The sequence below is a fragment of the Lissotriton helveticus genome, chromosome 2_2 (assembly GCF_964261635.1).
Source record: "Lissotriton helveticus chromosome 2_2, aLisHel1.1, whole genome shotgun sequence".
Taxonomy (NCBI): domain Eukaryota; kingdom Metazoa; phylum Chordata; class Amphibia; order Caudata; family Salamandridae; genus Lissotriton; species Lissotriton helveticus.
In genome coordinates, this window is record NC_136060.1 from 417,645,289 (window position 1) to 417,666,898 (window position 21,610).

Genomic DNA, 21,610 nt, shown 5'->3' on the forward strand with positions numbered 1-21,610 from the left:
ATGGTTAACAATGGGAATGGTGTAAGCCCATTGTAAGTTCCTGGTAAGTCCACAATAGGTCATTCACAACCAGGCGCTGCCTGGTAGACGAGACCTAAAACGTATGCTCCTCTTCCACTATACAATGCTTGCTTGGCCCACTTCTGTAACCAAACTTGTATCAAAGGTGTTAGACCTGTCTGGATTTTTATTGCGCAGTCCCTCCTCATTATTATTTATTTTGTCCCCTTTTTGCCCCTCATACCCTTGATAATTTTTGTGTCTACTACTTTTTTAGGTGTTGGTCAAGGGGATAGGTGTTCTTTTTCCCCCCATAGTCTTTTACCTCAGGCCCAGAGGCCTGTTCTGACAGGAAAGTTGGCACCACCTAAAATGGTGGCCACCAACTGCCCCAACTGTCACACCTAGAACTTGGCCATAGCTTAACATAGGGCATTCCAGAACCTTCTGGTCCATGCTGGACCATTGAAGGGCAGCCTATAAAAGGCGGAATGCGGGGCAGCCATTTTGTCTACCTGTGGAAGTCAGCTGGAGGACAGGTGGTAGCTGAGGGTGGGAAGAGGTTAGACTCAGGGTTGACCTCCTGGACTGGGAAGCTGCCTTATTGGTCCAACCCACTACTCCCCTGTTGGTTACTTGTCTTGGCCCCGCTGTGGGAAGTTACTGGAGACCCTGGGCGCCTGGCTGGCCCCTTTTCTAAATAATATAGGGGAAGTCCATAGGAGAAGGAGACTGCAGCGCTGTGGAGCGCAGTCCTCTGCCCAGTTGGAGAGACTGGTAATTGTGCTAGACTGTCCCCTTGTCCCTGATTCCCTGGAGCGTCCCCTCTCACCTGCTGTGGTGGAGCGCCACTGAGGAGAGCAGAGACCAGGAGAAAACGGGCTGTTCCACCCTTCTTCAACCCCAAGCTGATACTGGGCGAGCGGCGCCGTTGTGGAGCCGAATTTGTGTGCCCTGTGGTGAGAAGTGGACTGGGGGAAGTCCTTGTTAATTGCCAAGTTGGAGAGCAGCGTCAGATCAACAGCGCGGTCCCAGGCGGTGAGACACTGCTCCCTCGCGCATGCCCGGTGGCGCTGTCAGGCTCCGTGAGGCGGAGCCGGATCTTTGAAGGCGGGAGCAAGGAGAGCGTCGCGCATGCCCCAGGGAACAGCGCGTCCCCTTCCAGAGTGAGGAGGAGCCCTCGCGCATGACCGGAGGATCAGCGCGACACCTGGTAGTGTGAGGAGAGGCGCCGGGAGTCCCTCGGCGGAAGCCAGGCAGAAGAGCTTCTCTCCCCCCTGCTCAAGCGCCCTCTGGTGAGGCGAGCGCGAGCGGGAAGGGAGAGCCTAGAAGCCCAAGAGCGGCTGAAGTATTCTGAGGCCTTCTGCCTCTTTGAGTGTTGGTGATACTCGGAGGAGAGCTGAGGGGCCCCAGAGATTAATATACCTCACCCGCACGAGTCTCCCCCTTGTCTTAACCACTGTCCCTCCCTCATCCTCTAATACAACAAGAACATCACCGCCTGACAAGCAAGTAAGGAGGTATTATTGGAAGGGGAGAGAAACGCTATAACCTAAGCAAGAAATAACTCATTCAATGAGCATTGTTCCACAGTGGTATAGCCTTCAGTGGGTAGGAACTTGAGAAATCCCTCAATGACTATGTACTATCAGAAGGAGGTTACTGGTACTGTGTAAATCAAGCATAGTGTACTCCATAGAATTCCATTCGACTACCTGTAGGGGCCTAATTAAATGCTGGTTTAAGTGGGCTTAACCCAATGGCCTTCAATTGAGTAATACGAATATCTAAATGTCTCCTATGTAGATGGGAGTGTTGCTCTGCTTGGATTTAGAAGTTGTTTGTGCCAAAACTTAAAGTAATGCTGTGTTTGGAAATAATATAAAGTAAGCTGGGTACAGACATTACTTGATTGAATTATAAAAGAGTAAGAATTATTTGCCAAATGTCCAGGTGATTTATCTGTTTTACAAATGTTGGTCGTTCTTATGTTTTAGAATTGAAAAAGTATTCTTGCTATAATCCAACCAACCTGTATGATAATTTAACTGTGAATCTTGAAAGTGAAAAGAGCTAAGAGATATATATATTATTTTTATAAAGCAGTGCTTATTTTCCTACATTTATGGTGTAGCGTTTTCTTTTGTGTGCTATTGCGGGGTTTTACTTTTGGGTGGTCTGCAACCTTAACACTGTGCCTCTGAAATGCATGTCTTGCCCTAGGCCAGGCTACCCACTTCCAACAAAAGGGATGTGGGAGGTTCAGTTGCCTGAAAACAGTTTTTTGTATTCTTGTGTCAAGTTTAACACACTGCTAGTGTTGACTTCATTGTTAAAAAAGAAATGCATTTAGAGCAGCACACCAGTACCATAAGGAGGAAGGCTGTGTGGCAAACCATGCTTTCTAAAAGAGAAACTGCCTTCCTAAACACAGTAGTTTAGGCTTTGGTAAGTTCTAGGGCTGAATTATGGCAATGCCCTTCTCAAATGTAAATGTAAATGTAAATATAAATGTAAATGTAAATGTGTTTGTATTTATATAGCGCACTTCTACCCAGAGGTCCCGTAGCGCTGTATTCATACCGCTGTGGAACCCATCCTGACTTTCCTGTGAAATGTCCACTCCTGGGCACCCCCAAGGTGAAGCCAGGCATCCAAGCGCTGCTGGGGCCGTTGTGGAAATTAAGCAAGTTATTGCCCAGAGTCACAGAGTGGGACCCATGATTAGACTAGGCACAGAGGCAAGAATTATCAGGTCTGGGGAAATTGAGTCCAAGAGCCGCTGAGGCGGGAATTGAACCCTGGTCCCGGGCCAGACCTCTGCATCAGGGTCTGCCGCTCTAACCATTGAGCCACGCTTCTCCAATACCTCAAAGCAGTTCAACATGAACCAGGAGGGCTGATCCCCAGTATGTGCCGTCTCCTCCACATCTCCCCAGCTCTGATAACTCCGCATCAATGTTATGTTGCCGCCAATAACACTCCAGTCCAAGCGAAGATGATCACAAGTTCTTTTATTGGCTTCAGGATGTGAAACATTAAACCATGAACTTCACACCTGGGTAGCCAGCTCTCCAGCTGCAAATATTGGAACCTCAGTGAGGACACGACATCTATGGTTCTAAGTTCTACAGTAAGATGACTTCACTGCTAAAGCCCACAACTAATCCACAACACACACACCACCCCCTTATAAAATGATCACACATAGTTACTAAGATAACCTACATATAACAGCAAGAATATTAATTAAATAACAAGAATTGCTATGCAGGTACACATTAAGAGAACATTACTACAGAAATATAATAATTCCAGAACATAGATTACCCGACCATTTTGGCCTCCAGTAGGAGTAGTTTCTGTCCTGTAACTCCAGTTCTGTAGTAGGGGTATCTCTGTTATAGTCATAATCTAGTGAATAGTCCCGCCAATGTGCGTGGACCCCGGAGCAATCAAAAATAATCCCTTAAAGTGTCGAATAATGCAGAACTGCACAGACACCTAAGAGAGAATTAAAGACAGATAATGCAGCCTATATCCACAGGCTACACTGTCCAGTACTTCAACTAGAAATTCCACCAAAAATCCACAAACAGCAAAGTCTGTCCCTTGCTTCAACAGCAAAAACCCTCTGGAATGATAGAGGGCAAGACATGGACAGACAAGCCCCATAGGCTGCCATTATGTGGCTCAGAACAGGATACTGTGCCTTTAAGAGAACTTTCCAGAACTTCTCAGTATCCCAGAATGCACTGCAGGTCCCTTTTACTTTCAGTTCTTTTTGAAGGCGTAACACGCCAGACCTGTAGCATTCCTTACATGAATATCTCTCTCCACCGGGGAGGAGGGCGGGCGCTTATGACTATAACAGAGATAACCCTACTACAGAACTGGAGTTACAGGACAGAAACTTCTCCTTCTGTAGTAGGGGATCTCTGTGTATAGTCATAATCTAGTGAATAGAATGGCAAGCCCATCCCCACACCAAAGCGGCGGTGGAGAAAAGAGAAATAATACCACTATTGTGCAAACATATTTCGCAGCGAAGCCTGCCCAACCTGAGCGTCTGCCCTGGAATCAGTGTCCAGACAGTAATGCTTAGCAAAGGTATGGACCGACTTCCAAGTGGCCGCCTTGCAAATTTCTGCAATTGGAACATTACGGAGCAAAGCAGTCGTGGCAGCTTTGCCCCTGGTGAAATGAGCCTCAGGTTTACCCCCTAAGGTCTTATTAGCCTTTTGGTAACACAACTGTATACAGGACGCAATCCACCTCGAGATGGACTGTTTAGAGGTAGCAAGATCCGTCCTGACTGATCCATAATTGATAAACAATTGGTATGACCTACGAATATCCTTGGTTTTATCCAGATAAAATTTCAACACCCTCCTAACATCCAGGGAATGCAGGGACCTTTCCGCTGGAGAGGAAGGATTCTGAAAAAACGTAGGTAAAGTTATGGTCTGGTTAACATGAAAATCAGATATAACCTTTGGAAAAAATGTAGGGCGAGTACGCATAACAACCTTAGCAGCATGAAATACAGTATAAGGTTCTTGGCAACACAACGCCTGAATTTCACTCACCCTGCGGGCCGATGTAATGGCCACGAGGAACGCCGCCTTCCAGGACAGGTGCTGCAACGAAGCCTTATGAATGGGTTCAAAAGGCTCCTTCATCAGTCTGGACAGCACCACATTCAATTCCCATGAAGGCGAAGGAAGCCGGATAGGAGGGAACACTTTCTTCAAGCCTTTCAAAAAATCTTTGATCACAGGGATCTGAAAGAAGGAGGTCTGTGAAGGGCATTTCCTGTAGGACGTCAGCGCAGCAAGATGAACCTTAATGGAATGGACATTAAGGCCAGACTGCGCCAGATGTAGAAGATACGGAAGGATGACATCTTCCTTACATGTCGTAGGGTCATAGTTCTTGGACTTGCACCAGATGCAAAACCTCTTCCACTTGTAAGCATAAGAAGTCCTAGTGGAAGGTCGCTTAGCCTCCTTCAGGATGTCCATGCAATCTTCAGGCAGATTCAAATGGCCATACTGCACTATCTCAGGAGCCATGCCGCCAAACTCAAAAACGAGAGGTTGGGGTGCAACATCTGCCCCCCGAACTTCGTGAGAAGGTCCAGCCTGCACGGCAGCCGTATGTGAGGAAGGAGAGACCGGTGAAGTAGGTCCGTGAACCACCACTGCCTAGGCCATTCCTGGGCAATCAGGATCATCCGCGCCCTGGACTGGGACAGCTTGATGAGCACCGTCGGAATCAGGGGAATGGGTGGAAAAGCGTACAGAAAGCTGTTCGACCAGTTGATCCATAACGCATTCCCCAGTGTCCCCGGCTGGTAGTACCTGGAGGCGAAGTCTCGGCATTTGCTGTTTTCGGCGGTGGCGAACAGATCTATGTCGGGAGTCCCCCACCTTGCGAAGACTTCTCCTAGTACTTCGTCGTTTATGACCCATTCGTGGTTTACCTGAATCAAACTGCTCAGTGCGTCTGCCTGAACATTCTGCACACCTGGTAGATGGGTAGCCGTTATCGTCAGTCCTCTGACTAGAAGCCAGTGCCAGATCGCCTGCGCCTCCTGCGACAGTGTGCGCGATCTAGAGCCCCCCTGCTTGTTGAGGTAATACATTGTGGTCGTATTGTCCGTTTGCACAAGCAGAGAGTTGGTCTGGAAGGATGGAAGAAAGGCCTTCAGCGCCAAGTGAACAGCTCGGAGTTCCAGGAAATTGATGTGGTACATGGACTCCGTCTGGGACCACGTCCCTTGAATCTGTAAGTCTCCGGAGTGCGCCCCCCAGCCGTGGAGAGACGCATCCGTCGCGATAGTCTGCGTGGGAATGTCCTTGTGGAAGGGAACCCCTGTCAGGAGATTCTCTGCCGAACACCACCACTTCAGAGACTGACGAGCATGCAGAGACAGTCGTATCCTGTCGTCCCAAGATCCTTTCCTCTGATCCCACTGATCCTCCAAGCACTCCTGCAACGGTCTTATGTGCAGCCGTGCGTGTGGCGTGAGGAAGATACAAGAGGCCATCGATCCCAGTAGAGAAGACACCGTCCTCACTGTTGTAGATGGAGTGGTCATAAGAGCCTGAGCCTTCCGAAGGAGTGATAATCGTCGCTCCTCCGAAGGAGACACACTTGCTGACAGCATATTGATGGAGGCTCCCAAGTACTGTATACACTGGACCGGAGTCGGGACCGATGTGGACATGTTGATGTGCAACCCCAGCTTGTTCAAGAGAACACACGTCTTCTGGAAGTGTGCTTGAGCTTCCGAGAAGGAGGAGGCCTTGATCAACCAATCGTCCAGGTACGGGTAGACAATCACCTTGTTCTAGCTCAGGTGTGCGGCTACCAGTGGAATGCACTTCGAGAATGTTCTGGGTGCAGACTTCAGTCCGAAAGGCAGTACTGTGTACTGATAATGATTGGCGCCGACTTGGAATCGCAGGAACTTCCTGTGTTTGTGTGCAATGGGCACATGGAAGTACGCATCCTGTAGGTCTATAGCACACAGCCAGTCTCCCTGTTGCAGCCGAGGATAAATCTGATGCAATGACAGCATGCGAAACCTCTCTCTGCGAATCCACTTGTTTGCTTGTCGCAAATCCAGAAAGGGCCTGAACTCGTTCTTGTCCTTCTTGCGAACCAGGAAGAACCGGGAGTACATACCTCTTCCTCTTTGAGATAGAGGTACGTCTTCTATCGCCCTTTTCCGTAACAGGACATCGGCCTCCGCCTGGAGCTCGCGCAGCTGAAACTGAGCTGACCGGAGGAATTGATGGAGGCGGGCTGGTGAACCGAAGACTGTATCCATTGCAAACAATATTCAGCACCCACTTGTCCCGAGTAATTTTTCTCCACTCTGCCAGAAAAAATTGAACGCTTCCCCCCACCGGAGCAGGTAACGGATGTAGGGGAAGTAACCGCTCAGGGTCGAGACCCAGCTGGGCCTTTGTTCGCTGTAGAGGACTGCTGGCCTCCTCTACCCTTCGGGCGCTTCCGGAAGGGCCTCCGGAACTGCTGTTGTTGTTGCTGCTGCTGTCCCGAAGCCTGTCCTCGCCCTCTGCCCTGTGCCCCGAACCGTCTCTGGAACGGGCGGTAGGCCTTCTTTTCCTTGGGCTTCTCCAAGCCCACAGCCGTCAGGGTCTCGGCCTCCGCTTTCATGCAGGCCATCTCATCATCTGCATGCTTGCCGAACAGAGTTTCCCCCGAAAAGGGCAGATGGCCACCTGCTGCTGGGCCTCCGGCTTGAGTGATGTGAGCCTGAGCCAAGCATGAGGCCGCTGGTTGATCCCATGACAGTACCCATGGACCACCAAAAGAGAGACATCAGCAGCCGTGCTGATGACCTGGTTCGATACCAGCATCCCCTCCTTCAGGATCTCCTGTAAATCCTCCTTCTTATCTCGTGGCAGGAGTTCCGTGAACTGTTGGAGGGATTCCCACAGGGCACGATCATACGGCCCTAGCAAAGCCGCATCGCTCGCGGCCTTCATGGCCGTAGATGCCGTCCCACAGGCCTTCCTGCCAGCTGAGTTGATCCATCGGCTCTCCTTATCAGGAGGCACGGTAGAAGACGGAGAGGTAGAATGTTGTTTCCTGGCTGCCGTCACTATAACGGAGTCCGGAATCGGGTCTATCCGCAGAAAATCCGGGTCGGAATCCGGGGCCCTGTACTTCTTAAGAAGCCGGGATGGCGCGGCTTTCGTCACTGCATGCGTGAGGAACAGCTCCTCCGCGGGCTCTACCAATCCTGGTACGAGCGGTAGTAAAGGGCGAGACAAATGCTTCTTATGAAGCGTCTCAAAAATCACGGACGTCGTAGGTGTTGGAGCCGTCACCGTGATTCCCAATTTTGCTGCACCCCTCAGGAGAACATCCTGGAACGTGCTGATGTCGTCCACAGGAGACACTCTCGTCCCCGGGGATTCCGATAAAGTCGGGGAGTAGGTCCTGGTCGAGTCGTGCAGGACCGTGATCCGCGCCTCCTGTGGCGCCATGACCTTGTGATGGATCTGTGACGACTGCGCGACCTCCCTCTCCGTCCGGAGCGGGATCGCGACCTCCTTGGCTTCGGTTGTCCGGCCGGTTCCACCGGGGCGGGCGACTTTGGCTTGGCTGGGGCCCTCGGCCGAGGGGTCCCCTTAGGAGGAGTTGGACATCGAGGCAGTGAAACCGTCCTCGGAGGAATCAGAGGAGGCTTGCCAGCCGGCAGCTGAGGTTGAGGTTGAGGCTGAGGCTGAGGATGAGGTGGAAGTGGTGGAAGTGGAGGCGGGGTGGGAGCCCGCGGAGGAAGTCCTCTGGGTAATGGAAGAGGAGGAGGCGTAACTGGCTTCGGCCTAGCAGGGGTATACACTACGGAGTACACCGAGCCCGGCGACCCGCCCTCCTGACTAGGCTGGGACGTTGGAGAGTCTCCCATAGGCACTTGACGCCTGCCAGACTAACTCCTGGCACCAGAACTCCTGCGCCTTCTCGGCGTTGAAGAACGGCGACCCGACGGCGAGCGTCGGCGAGCTTCCTCTCCTTGACGGCGAGCGCCTATCCCTCGACGGCGACTGCCTTCGCCTCGACGGCGACCTCCTACACCTCGACGGCGACCTCCTGTGCCTCGATGGCGACCTCCTGTGCCTCGACGGCGATCTTCGCCTCGACGTCAAGGATTCCCTCGACGACTACCTTCTCCTCTTCGACGACGGCGAACGCCGACGCCGGGTCACCTCTCGACGTTGAATACTCGACGACGACGCCGACGACGAAATAGTCACCGGAGACCTCGACGGCGGTCTGTTCAGTTCCCTCGACGCCGACCGGCGACGACGCTTCGACCCAGAGCCCTGTGGAGACGGGGAACAGACTGCAGTCATCCCTCTCGACGCCGTAGTCGGTTCAATCGACGCAGGCGGAGAATGGGGACGTTTGCTGGTCTTCCTGCCCCTGGGGAGCCCCCCAGAGGCCTCAGCATGGGCAGAGGAAGCCCCTCCAGACCCACCTTGTGCCTTCAGTCTTCTGTCTTCGAGGCCCTGAAGCCTGATCTTCATTCTATCCCTCAGGGTCCTGCTAGAGAAACCCTTGCAGATGTCACACTCTTCTGGGACATGAGATGAAGAAAGGCAGATGATACACACCTCGTGTGGGTCCGACTTGGCCTTCTTCCTGGAGCACTCAGGGCATTTGTCGAATAATGCAGGCATATTGTCCTTAAAGAGTGCACCAAAACACACACACCAGGAACCAAAGCCCCAAAGTACTTCAGAAAAGTACTCAAATATGTGAAAAAAATCACCAATAAACCCTTGAAAAGGGAGAGCTCAATGCTCCAGGGTCCTGCTTGCAGGAGCCGGAAAAAAGAACTGAAAGTTAAAGGGACCTGCAGTGCATTCTGGGATACTGAGAAGTTCTGGAAAGTTCTCTTAAAGGCACAGTATCCTGTTCTGAGCCACATAATGGCAGCCTATGGGGCTTGTCTGTCCATGTCTTCCTCTCTATCATTCCATAGGGTTTTTGCTGTTGAAGCAAGGGGAATCTGGACAGACTTTGCTGTTTGTGGATTTTTGGTGGAATTTCTAGTTGAAGTACTGGACAGTGTAGCCTGTGGATATAGGCTGCATTATCTGTCTTTAATTCTCTCTTAGGTGTCTGTGCAGTTCTGCATTATTCGACACCTTAAGAGATTATTTTGGATTGCTCCGGGGTCCACGCACATGGGCGGGACTATTCACTAGATTATGACTATACACAGAGATACCCTACCACAGTACCTCCTTTACCTATTACATACCTTTCATCACAGATAACATAAGAAGACGTGGAGAATTTGTTAGGAATACCTCAAGCATGATAATCAGAAAATGTCCTTGTGCCTTGAACCACCTCTTGAAATTGCAGCTTTGTGCCAAAATTACCAGCCGGACATACTCCACATATCACCTGTGTCAAAAACCAAAACATCCTATGTACCTCAGTATAATGAAGGGTCCCATATATTTGGAGTCTCCTTACCAAGTGAACCTTCTTTTTTTACCAGAACAATATTACCTACTCTCCACAATATTTGTTTCACACACTTCTTGTTAATAATCAGGCATTATATTGTCTCGGATACACTCCTCTCCGGGTAAACAATCCCCCTTTCATTTGTCATTCTACCTCCTTGTTCTTCCTACTGCTGGTAACCAGTCTGTGACAGGGGCGGACTGGCCAGATGCGGGACCCAAACAGTAAGGCCGAATGTCATGAAAACAACCCAGTCTCTCCTTTTCTTTTCCAACAACAGGATAACTGGACTGACCCGGGTTTTCTACACTATTCCGACTACGACGAAAAGGAACACTGTTTCTTTAATTGGGAAGAGCTTACTCCTAACCCCGCCCTGAAGGATGACGAAGAAGGGGCTGGGTCGTCAAAACCAGGAAGCCGGGAGAGAACGGTGTGTGTGTACACCGGAGGAGTCGGGACAAGTGAGAGCGTCGAGAGCAGACCGAAGCAGACGGAACACGAATGAGGAGGAGAGGGGGTTGGAGATACGTCGGAGCCAGGAGGCCAACGTCCCCGTGGGTTGCCCAGCCACGTTCCAGGAGGAGCGTGGCTAGCGCAGGTACGCAAACGTTTCACGGGTTGGGTGGGCAAGAGGGGAAGACCTCAGCGATAGACACCCCCGTTCCTTCTATCCCGGTATCCCGGCCCCGAGCACATACCTCACTTGTGGAGACGTACAGCGCACCGAGTGTTTCCTCACTTACCCTCCCTCACTATCGTTTGAGTTGTTGAGCACCATACTCAAACAGAGTCCTTTGTTTTGTTTTCCTAAATGCCTCCCCAAGACGGATCCTCGACCTGACGACGCTTCACGGGAGTGCAGAAGGAGAGGACGGATCTCACCGAGGGATAGGGAGTCGCCCGAGAAGACATCGGAGCCCCCTCTACCCTATTACAGACCTGTACCTTACCGCAAAAGAGTGTTTAGACCAATAAAACACTTGGTGACTACAAGTAAAGTCTCTGTCCTTCCTCCCGCCCTACCACACAGTCAACCTGGGTTGAGTTTGGAATTGGCTATTCTACCCTTTAAAGCAAAGAAGGAAGATTTGAATATTACAGATTTGGGGATATTGAGATGTCCCCTCCAGTTTTCTTACACTACATCTTTCAGCAGAATCATGGTATCTACCGCTCTTTGCACACATGCCTTGACCATCATGCTTATTTGTTCCACCAGGCCATTGACTTCCGGGAAATAAAGAGCAGTTCCTAAATGTTCAATTGACACATTGTTAAAAAAATTCACTAATCTAACTGAAAAAATTGCACTTCACTATCTGTGATGATAAATGTGGGAATTCCTTCATGAGCAAATCCATCATTCAGAAATTCAGTTACTACTTGGGTATTCACTGAACACACACATATTTGGTCATTACCCACACAGAGGTGTAATCAACAAGCAGATAAACATAACATTCCTTCTGAAGCAGAATCTCAAACGGGCCATCGATTTCTAAGCCCAACATCTTCCAGGCTTCAGAAGGAATTTCTACAGGAGAGAAGTACCAAGTGGGCTATTTTGTTCTTATCGTTCTTGGCACAAAGACAACAATCTAGAACTACTCTTTCTATTATCCACCAGCAATGGTTAAGCACCCTGGCATTAGTTAAATTCTTTCCAAGGGCCTGCCATGTGCTGAATTGTAAAAAGTCTCTTAGGTCAACTGGAGGAACTAAACGTGTGCCTCTAAACTTTTCCACTCTGTCAGGTTCAATTCTTCCCTTACATTCCAATATCCTTTGACTAGTTCAGAAAGACTTAACATCTGAACCATATACTACCTACTTTTACTTTTCTTAAGTGTTAAACCTGACAACTACAATCTCTCCAAGACACGCTTCAAAATCCTGTCATGATCTTCTCTGTCTCGACCCAACAACAATATAATGCTTTGGGACAAAAAGGCATGTGGAATTTCCTCCAGGATATTTTTCTGTTCTCTTTGAACTTTGAAAGAGTACAGGTCAGATGTTTAGATTCGGCAAGCTGGGGCACGTAATAGGCTGATGCTACATCAGTGATGCTGAATAACGTGGTTCCTCCGAGCACAGTCTCTGAAATGTTTGGAAGCGATTGGTGACTCACCCGGAAGTGTTTGTGGAGGTCCATGAAGTCCACACACAGTTTATGCTTTTGCTGAATAATGTTCACTGCCCACAGCAGCAAGGTATGTTTTGAGTACTTTGCTTCACTGCTTCCGAGATAGCAGAGGACCCGTGTATTCATATACAAGCACCGATGGCTGAGTCTTGCTTCTTGCAGACATGTTAAGACAATTCAAGATTGTTTAACAGTAATACGCAATAAAACATTTAGGAATAACAAACTACTATAGAATACTTGAGTAACAGATCCTATTATAAGCACTCCATTATTATAATGTGAGTGGAGATCTATTATCATTGCATTGAACCTTTTATGCTGCACGGTTAAACTTGGAATATTCATTCAGAGTTTATTCCACCTCATTAAGCACTATATATTATGGCAGATAGTGTTCATTTTTAATAAAAACTGTTTGATTACAAGTTGTAAATTCCAAAGAATCTTCTTTACACTGAGAAATCTTGCCACTGAAAAAAAGTGAACTTTTTGTAAAGGAATGGATTGTTATCACCTCTAAAAAAACTCACAATTTATCCCCAGTACCTCAATCATGGAATTAGAACATCTGCAAGAGCAAAGCTGTGCTATGCTTAGGTGAGGTATGATGCAGATCTTAACCTGGAAGAATTAATAAAGTCTTGAGGAAATATAACCTGTAGAGCGTCACAGCCAGAAAAATCACTTTCCCTATTCAAAATGGCTGATTATGGCATGGCATCATATATGCGGGTAACGCATGACATCACGTAAAAGAGGTCAGCACTCTGCTAAGCCTGGCAGCGAATAAGGAGCTTCAGGAACAAAAGCAAACCATTGTGTGTCCCTGCCGGGCGTTACAATCTCTAGCTTCATCATCCACTTCATCAGAGTTCACTGGCAGGCGATATCCGCTTCAGGCCATCCCTCAGACAGTCCTACAGGTAGTCTGCAATGTCAGTAGCAAAGTCTCTGACCGCTACCAGTAGTTTAAGTAGACTGCATCCAAACCCCTTGGCACCACAACAGAAGTCAGCAATCCATATTTCAAGTGCATTTGCAGGTAATAATATCATCAAATATAGCAGTCACCAATCCTGCCTTTGTCTCTAAACACTCCTTAGTGACTGGTATTCAAGCACAAGGTCCATATACATGGGTTCTTGTTTGGAGGCATGCACCTGTTCCATGAAGGTGTTTCTCGTTGCCAGTGTTATGCTGCCACCAATAACACTCCAGTACAAGCGAATAGGAGCACAAGTTCTTCTACTGACTCCCGGATGTGAAACATCAAGCTTTCAACCTCACAGCAGGGCAGCCAGGTCTCCAGGGACCTCAGTGAGTACACAAGCCAATGACACCTTTAAGTTCTAGGTTCGCAAGTATGATGCCTTCACAGCTAATCCACAACTATTAGCTTCCAAGATGAAACTGCCACATTTTCAAACTGTCTTTCCTGTCCTATGAGGTGGCTCAACTAATGCCCCTTGATATACTGGGGATGCTTGCAGTACCAATGCAGAAGAGATAAGCATTCTTTTAAGCAAATAGGCAGTGGCAACTGCCTGCTCGAGACCTCAGAGTAACAGCCTATGGGGGTGGAGGCGAGCTGTATGCAGCTCCTGCTTGCTGCAGCATGTTGGCTAACCCTGTATCACGCGAGAGCGAAATCCACCTAAGGCAAACTATCTCATAAAAGACTGAAGAAACAGATCTCAAGATCTGCTGCTTTAACTCAACTTTCATTTACCTGCCTCTTACTAGATGGCTTGCCGATCTACTGTAAGATGCTAAGACTGCTGGAGCATTTATGGACAAGTTCTAGGGTAGTGTGTGGGGGGAGAAAGCAACAAGGAGGGCATGAGAGATGCACATGCGAAAGAGAAAACACAGGACAAAGTGCGAGCACACAGGCAAGATCAACGCGGAGTATGGGGTGGAGAAGCTCACAGACGAGAAAGTAGCAGAGCCCTGGAGGGAAGAGAAGTGCATGAGGGAAACAGATGAAATACACATGCATTCTCATGAACGGCTGAAGCAAAAAAAGAAATAAAAAGAAGTTGCTTAAAAGTGAGCAGTAGAAGGACCCAAGTAAACAGGCTATGCTCCAGGGGACAGATAAACATAAGTCATCTAATAACAGGCAAGCAAATGAGAGTGACAAAGCCAACCATGCAATGGGCATTAAGCTGACCGTAACGTCTTGTTAAGCTGACAAAAGGTATTTTTCAACCAGACAGCTCGAGCCATCGTCTAGGCTTGACCTAAATACTTACACACAGACACAAACACACACACACTCTAGACCTACAACCTTTTGACCCCTTACCCCCTGGGCTATTACTCCTCGTCTCCCAGAAAGTAGCTGCCTATTTATAAACACATCATAGTGAATCTTTCTCCTCTCCTTTGTTGTCACGTTCACCTAGGCCATCACTCCAAGACCCCAAACTCTGGGCAGCTGTGTTCTAGGTTGGCAACTTGGCACCACTGCCAGCCTGACGGCCTCATCTTCCACGCTCCCTCAATTTGATTGACGGGTTAAAGAAAACAGCCTAGAAATGCACCAGGGCACAACGGGCGTGTGCGCCTGCTGTATGAGCTCCCAGGGCACTATGGTATTGCAGAAGGGGTGCAGACGCTTGTGCGGCCCCTTCTGTAATACCGATAGCGATGGCCCACATATAGCCCCATAGCTATCTTCAGAAGGCGTTCCCTCATTTGCACGGGCGCGGCTCCATGCAAATGAAGGAATCACTCTGCCTCTGCGCCCGAACTATATTACCGGCACAGGCACAGTGACAAACATGCCCTTAGGAGGCGCACTGAAAGTTACTGGCTGCACCCACCTGCAGGGGGATCTCTAACCCATCTCTCAAGTGCAGGCAGAGGGGCTCTTAGGCCTCTGCTACGTATTTCACTTGATGCGCTGCCCCCAGGGCAGCACGAGTTTGTAGCTGCCCTCCGGCAGCGTCTTTATTTAATAGGGCACACTTTCACGTTTATGCCCGGCACACCTGCTTAAGGCTTCGCTGTGGCACAAACAAGGACAGTGGGATGCAAGTCCCCCTGCAAAGTGGGCTATGCCCCCAGGTTTGAAGGCTACTGATCTAGAGCCTTCCTCTGTTGGCCTAGAGGGTGAAAGTTTGGGACACTAACGGTAAGGACTTTCAAAGGGTTTAGCAGTAATTGCCAAGGCTTCTACAAATCCTGCAACACTCAAGACTTCTGGTCACACTGGGCATCACTTAGAGGGTGGTAAAATAATTGAAATCTATGCTTTTGAGATTGCACCCGCACAGACCTTGACATTTATTGTGGGATTTCAGTTACAATTAGCTTCTCCAACCCAACAGTCCAATGGACGTAATTAATAAGCACAGGTACAGGAAAAGTAGGAAGGAGGTGGACTGGTACATTTCTTTAGTTTGATGAGGGGTTTCATGGTCACGTCACAAGATCAATCCTAAACTGAAATTTGGGATATGCTTTGTTCAATATTCTGAGGGCTGAATTCCTTGAGGGGCTTGACTCTATTCCTTTTATATGCCTGGCCAGTGCAAACTGGCAGAATATAAACATAATAGAAAATAGAATATACAAATGATGTAATTATCTAATACCCGACAAAATTGTGAGTGCTTAGAAAAATCTGATCTTAAGGAGTCCAATTCAAAAAGCGGAGGTTGGAAAAGTTGGAAATCTACCCTTGTAGGTATCCTCCTAAGTATGCAAAAGATTTCCAACTTCGATGGGGTTCACAAAAAGCCTGCGATACACATAGATTTCCAAGAGCATACCAACTCGCAAAATGTATTCATGTAGATTTTACAATAGATGAGAAATCTGATGAATATGTGTTCACATGTAAATTTATAGCTTTCTCCACATGGAGAATATTTTCTAAATGTGCAGAATCCCTTCCCCAGCAACCCGAAGAAATATGGGGGTGTTCAGTTCCTCACCTGGCGTATCCCTGGATATTTTTCTGTCATTAATCGATCCATGTCGCTGTCAAATACAATGTTCACGTGGCTCTGTAGATAGATCCAGGCACTGTACAGCTTGTCTGTCAGGGTCACTCCTACAAGATTGGCCAGGAATGCCCGGTCCGTGGTATCCAGCTCTTGACTTTCTACCTGTGACAAAATGGGAAACACAAACAGTCACGACAGGCAGGAACCAAAAACATTTCACCAGAAGAAAGAGCTACTCCCCACCGGCTAAAGTTAATTGAATTCAGATCAAGCAATCATGTGTTTCAAATAAATCTACTCCAACAAGGATGTTACATTTAACACGAGCCACTAGCTCGGTAAAGTGACTCATCAAACCAGTTGCATTGATCTGATCCCTCTTCCATGGCTGTTGATTCAACAAAATGCCTGGGCTAGTAGAAGTGACATCATGCAACCTTTGACCAAATTTTAAAGTTTGATCCTTTGTAAGACCCTTATCTCGCAACAGCTTTCTAAGTGCTGTCGAGGGACTACAGGAAGGCCAAGGAGTAGAAACTGGACAACACAAAGAGGTCTCTTACAAAAGTGGTTTACCTTATGTTTTTATTGCTGTCTTTTTGACTTCAGAGACCAGGGAAAGTAAGGACAGTGCCGATCGACGCAAGGGCGAGTGAGGAGCAGCTTTTCCAAACAGATGTGTTTTAGCATCGCTCTAAATTTTCTGGAGTTAACGTTTTTTCACAGTTCCATTGGTAAGGCCACAACAAGTTAATCTCCCCTGAAAGTGTACCATTTGATTGATGGTCGCTGGTCTCACTTTGGGTCTGAAGGATCATCTTACGGTTACCTCTGTTCCCCATTTAAAGTGGACTTGAGAAGATGGCGGCGAGAGCAGACGTGTAAATTCACTGCTCCCGCCGGTGCCCGTTTCTCAGCACCGGTTCTGGCGCTCCAAAGTCCTCTGTGTCGGACCCGTGAGCTGCCGAGACTGTGGACGGAGCGGAACAAGACCAGAGAGCACGCCATAAGCGGTGGATCGCACTCGCCCAGCGGCCTGGCGCTCGCGTCCCGCGAGGCGCCCATCCCCCACCGAGCCAGACACGAGGCCCGACCCCGGGCAAGTGTGGAGGGCCGCGCATTGGATCCCGAGGCCCCGGGCGCGGAGTTGACGAGGCTGCTGCCTGTTCCCCCGGGTGAATCCGGCTGTCGGCAATAAAAGCGCCGCGGGGACAGAGCGTTGAAAGGCCGGGGCGCCTGTGTTGTGTTTTTAATACGTGTGTCCTTCTTGGGACACCTTACCCTGAGTGCTTGCCAGTGTCCCTGCGAGGACACCGTACCGCAGTGAGGTCACCAGCTGATAACTGTCAGAAGTGACAGTTACCAGCTGATCGCCGAACTGACTGCAGCTTCGCTCCACGCTTGTAGGAGCATGCGTGTTGGTCTATATTAAAGGAGTTACTACTCACTGGTGTCGTGAGATTCTTAACAATACAGGCGACGAGGATGGGATAATATCAGTTTGTGTTGGGGTAGACAGATATACATTTTTCCATAGGAAACAGGGAAAGGAAGAGACGATAGACGACTATGTATCTACTCTAAAAGAACTAGCAATTAACTGTCGTTTTGGAGGACTACACGATGAACTCATTAGAGACCAAATTGTAATGCAAGGCTCCAATGAAAACATACAAGATAATCTATGGGCCAAGGGGGAGTACCCTCTGCAGAACATAATTGTTATAGCTAGGAAAGCTAAACTCACTGGACGATGTGCCAAAGCTGTGCTAAAAGACGACAAGATAAAGAAAGAATGTGACCATGTCAGCAAAGTGTCGGATCAAAAGAATTGGAAAGTTAGCAAGCACACTGTAAAAAGAGAAGACACTATCCAACCAGAAAGAAGACAAGAGAAACTATGGAAAAGATATTGTTACCGATGCCTAAGCACTGCACACATGGCATACGATTCTAGATGCCCCGCCCGTGAAGCTAAGTGCACATTCTGTGGCCTAATTGGACATTTCAACAAGGCATGTAATAGGAAAAAAACACAGCATGTAAAAGCAGTGGTAAACAATGAAGATGAGTTGGATGAAGACACAGATGAAGACATAAACATGTACATCCTCAACATAGACGATGAACAAGAAGAGGTAAAAGGAACAGGTAAAGGGACTAAGACAAGAAAACCGATGTGTACTATGACTATTGGAGGGGTGGAAATTAGCATTGCGGCAGATTCAGGCTCGCCTTACACCATCGTGAACGAAAAGGTATGGGAAGCAAAATTCAAGGAGGTAATCGGTGAGGAACTCCATGAACCAAATATAATTATAAAATCATTCAATGAGAAACCTATTGAAATATTAGGGTACAGAAGTCTCAAGTTTACATTCAAGAGTAGAGAGGCTCAATGTAAACTATACATATCAAGAGTTGGACCATCTGTGCTTGGATGGATGGACCAAGGAAGTTTGGGAATCAAGCTTGATCCAAACAGTCGTGAGCCCGTGCTTTGCATGTCAGACACCAACGACTACGCAGAAATACAAAGCAGAATGCCTATCAAGACCGACAATGATACTGAAACAAAAGAAGTGGATGAGTTATGCAGGGCAAATGCATGGATATGTTCCAGCAGAATAACAAGGGAAGAATGGATGGAGGAACAAATGAAGGACAAAGATATTGGAACAGTAATCCAAATGGTCAAGGTAGGGTGGCCCAGCGAGAATAAACTAAAGGATGGAATGAAACTTTTCTGGGAAGCGAAGGATGAATTATCCATAGAAGACGGACTACTTATGAGAAGCGGTAGATACGTGCCGCCGATGGGTATCCGGAAGGAAATACTGGAAGAATGCCATGAAGGACATCTGGGCATCGCCAAAAGTATAAACAAGGTGGAAAACACGTATTGGTGGCCAGGCATCAGCCTAGACGTTGAAAGTAAGGTGAGAAACTGTAAGTTATGTGTGGAAGCAGATAAAACCCATGTGACTTACAGGCCTCCTCTGCAGCCAATACAGTGCCCATCCATGCCTTGGGAAATGGTTGGCATTGACGTGATAGGACCTGTGTCGGATGAAAACGAACTAAAATACATAATTGTTATAAGTGACCACTACACGAAGTGGCCAGAAGTAAGGGTCACCAGAAAAGCGGACTCTCGACATGTAGTCCAATTATTGGAAGACACTTTTACGCGTGAGGGATTACCAAAAAGAGTTGTAAGTGACAACGGAGTACAATTCACCTCAGACCTATTCAAAGAATACCTGAAGAAGCATCACATTGGACATATAACAACGCCAATATACCATCAAGCAGCCAACGGAGCTGTAGAGAGATTTAACAGAGTACTAAAAAGTATCATTCAGATAGCCAAAACAAACCAACTGGACTGGAAGAATGAAATAATGAAGACTGTATGGGCTTACAGGATAACACCGTGTGAGTCTACTGGTCACAGCCCATTTGAACTCATGCGCGGACGGACTCCATTCACGAAGGAAAATGTGGGTTGGGTTAAGGCTGCCCGCAGAGTACACTGGTTTTCAGAGGTGGTGAAAGAAAGGCTGGCCCAAGCACAATCTAGGAGTAACAGTTACTACGACAAAAAGCACGGGTGCAAGGAGGTGAAGATCAAGGCAGGTGATGTGGTGAAGGTAAGAAGAAGCGGACATGTTGGCGAGGGTCAAGAGACATACACCAAACCCCTTGCCGTTCGCGAAGTGTACTACAATTCTGCACGCCAGAGTGATGGGAAGGTCTGGCATTTCTCTGCACTGTCGGCTTACAAACATCCTGGAAATGAAGCAGTGGACAACACACTCTTGGATGCCACTACAGAGCAGTCCAGTACACGGATGGGAAGTACGGCAAGACAATCCTTTTCTGACACAGTTTCTGACATTGAACTTCCTGCAACCCCAGGGCAGAGAAGTGAGGATGGTGTGCATGAAGACATCCAACCTGAGGACCGTTCGACCTCTACATCCAGACCTGTAGATGCAAGGCGCAGGCTACCTGCCATCCCGGTCTGTAACCTGGCGCAACCAATGGACAGAAGCAGGGCTGGTAGACCGTTTGGACCCCCAGCTAATCTTAAGGACTATATATGTGCATAGCGGAGCCTTATGCTTCCTTCCTGTTCTTGTTGGTCCCAAATCTCCCCTAAGGAGGGGGATGTGTTGTGTTTTTAATACGTGTGTCCTTCTTGGGACACCTTACCCTGAGTGCTTGCCAGTGTCCCTGCGAGGACACCGTACCGCAGTGAGGTCACCAGCTGATAACTGTCAGAAGTGACAGTTACCAGCTGATCGCCGAACTGACTGCAGCTTCGCTCCACGCTTGTAGGAGCATTCGTGTTGGTCTATATTAAAGGAGTTACTACTCACTGGTGTCGTGAGATTCTTAACAGCTGGAGGCCCAGAGAGGCGGCAGAGTCACGGAGCCGCGAGGAGAGTCCCGGAGCCGGAGCAACGGCCAGGGGTGCAGCAGAAGCGGCCGGAGTCAAAGCCGGTGAGAGGGGGCCTGTGTTTGGGGCAGGGGAGTGCATAAACGGCAAAGTGAGCACCCCTCACAGACGGGCCTGCTCTGGAGAGCTGAGGTGGAGGAGGCCTTGGTCTACAGGCGAAGGTGGCGAGGCAGTGAGGAGTCCCCCGGAGAGGCGAAGCGCCATTGCATGACTTTGCCTTACATTTACGGCCACGGCTTCAGGGAGGCCGGATTCGGAAGCCCACCGGCCCGAGAGCCGGGTATGGTGAGGAGGACGCCATGGGGGCAGTTTGTGACACGGTTGGGAGTGCCGGGAAGGGTGTGTGCCCCCCCCCCCCCCGGGCTGCGAGTAAGAGTCCGACTGGTCCGGAGCCTGCGCGGGACGGCGTGAGACTATAACAACGGAGGGCAGCTAAGAAGGAGAGAGGCGAACGCGCCAAGAGTGGCGATAGAGGGGCGCGGACGCAGCGGAGAACCAGAATCGCCCTGCGGGAGCGGAGGGGAGCATTTCCACGGCTGCAGAGAGGGGGCACCGAGCCGCCGAGCAGAGCAACTATCGGGGCCACGGAATGTCGGCTGGCAGGGGCCCCCGCGGTAAGACGGTCAAAGAGCTTTTCGCGAAAACGCAAACCTCCCCCACAGAAAGACACTGCGGCCTCTGCCCCTAAGAAAATGGAGCAGGACACAGGCAGCGGAGCGGAGCCCATCACAAAGGCATTTCTGGAATCCCTTTTCACATCCCTGCGGGATGACATTCAAACTTTCAAGACAGAATTTGCCAATGAAATCAAAGAAGTCCGGCGGGAGATTGATGGCATAGGGGAAAGGGTGGCAGATCTCGAGACCAAGAGTGACAATAAAGATACCGAGCTGGCGGCCCTGCAACAGGAAATCATCCGTCTGCATGACCAACAGGTAGATCTTCAACTTCACATGGAAGACCTGGAGAATCGTTCAAGGCGCCATAACATACGTATTAGGAATGTTGCCGTATCCG

The 21,610-nt window shown here is 48.9% G+C and overlaps 1 protein-coding gene across 1 annotated transcript in view; it reads right to left on the reverse strand.

Annotated features, from left to right (window-relative positions):
- POLR1A (RNA polymerase I subunit A) overlaps positions 1-21,610 on the reverse strand; it is a 514,608-nt gene that overhangs the window by 374,125 nt on the left and 118,873 nt on the right. Inside the window, exon 10 of the mRNA XM_078678659.1 lies at positions 16,117-16,290. Within this exon, the coding sequence (XP_078534785.1) occupies positions 16,117-16,290 (174 nt within the window). The remainder of the gene's footprint in view (positions 1-16,116; positions 16,291-21,610) is intronic.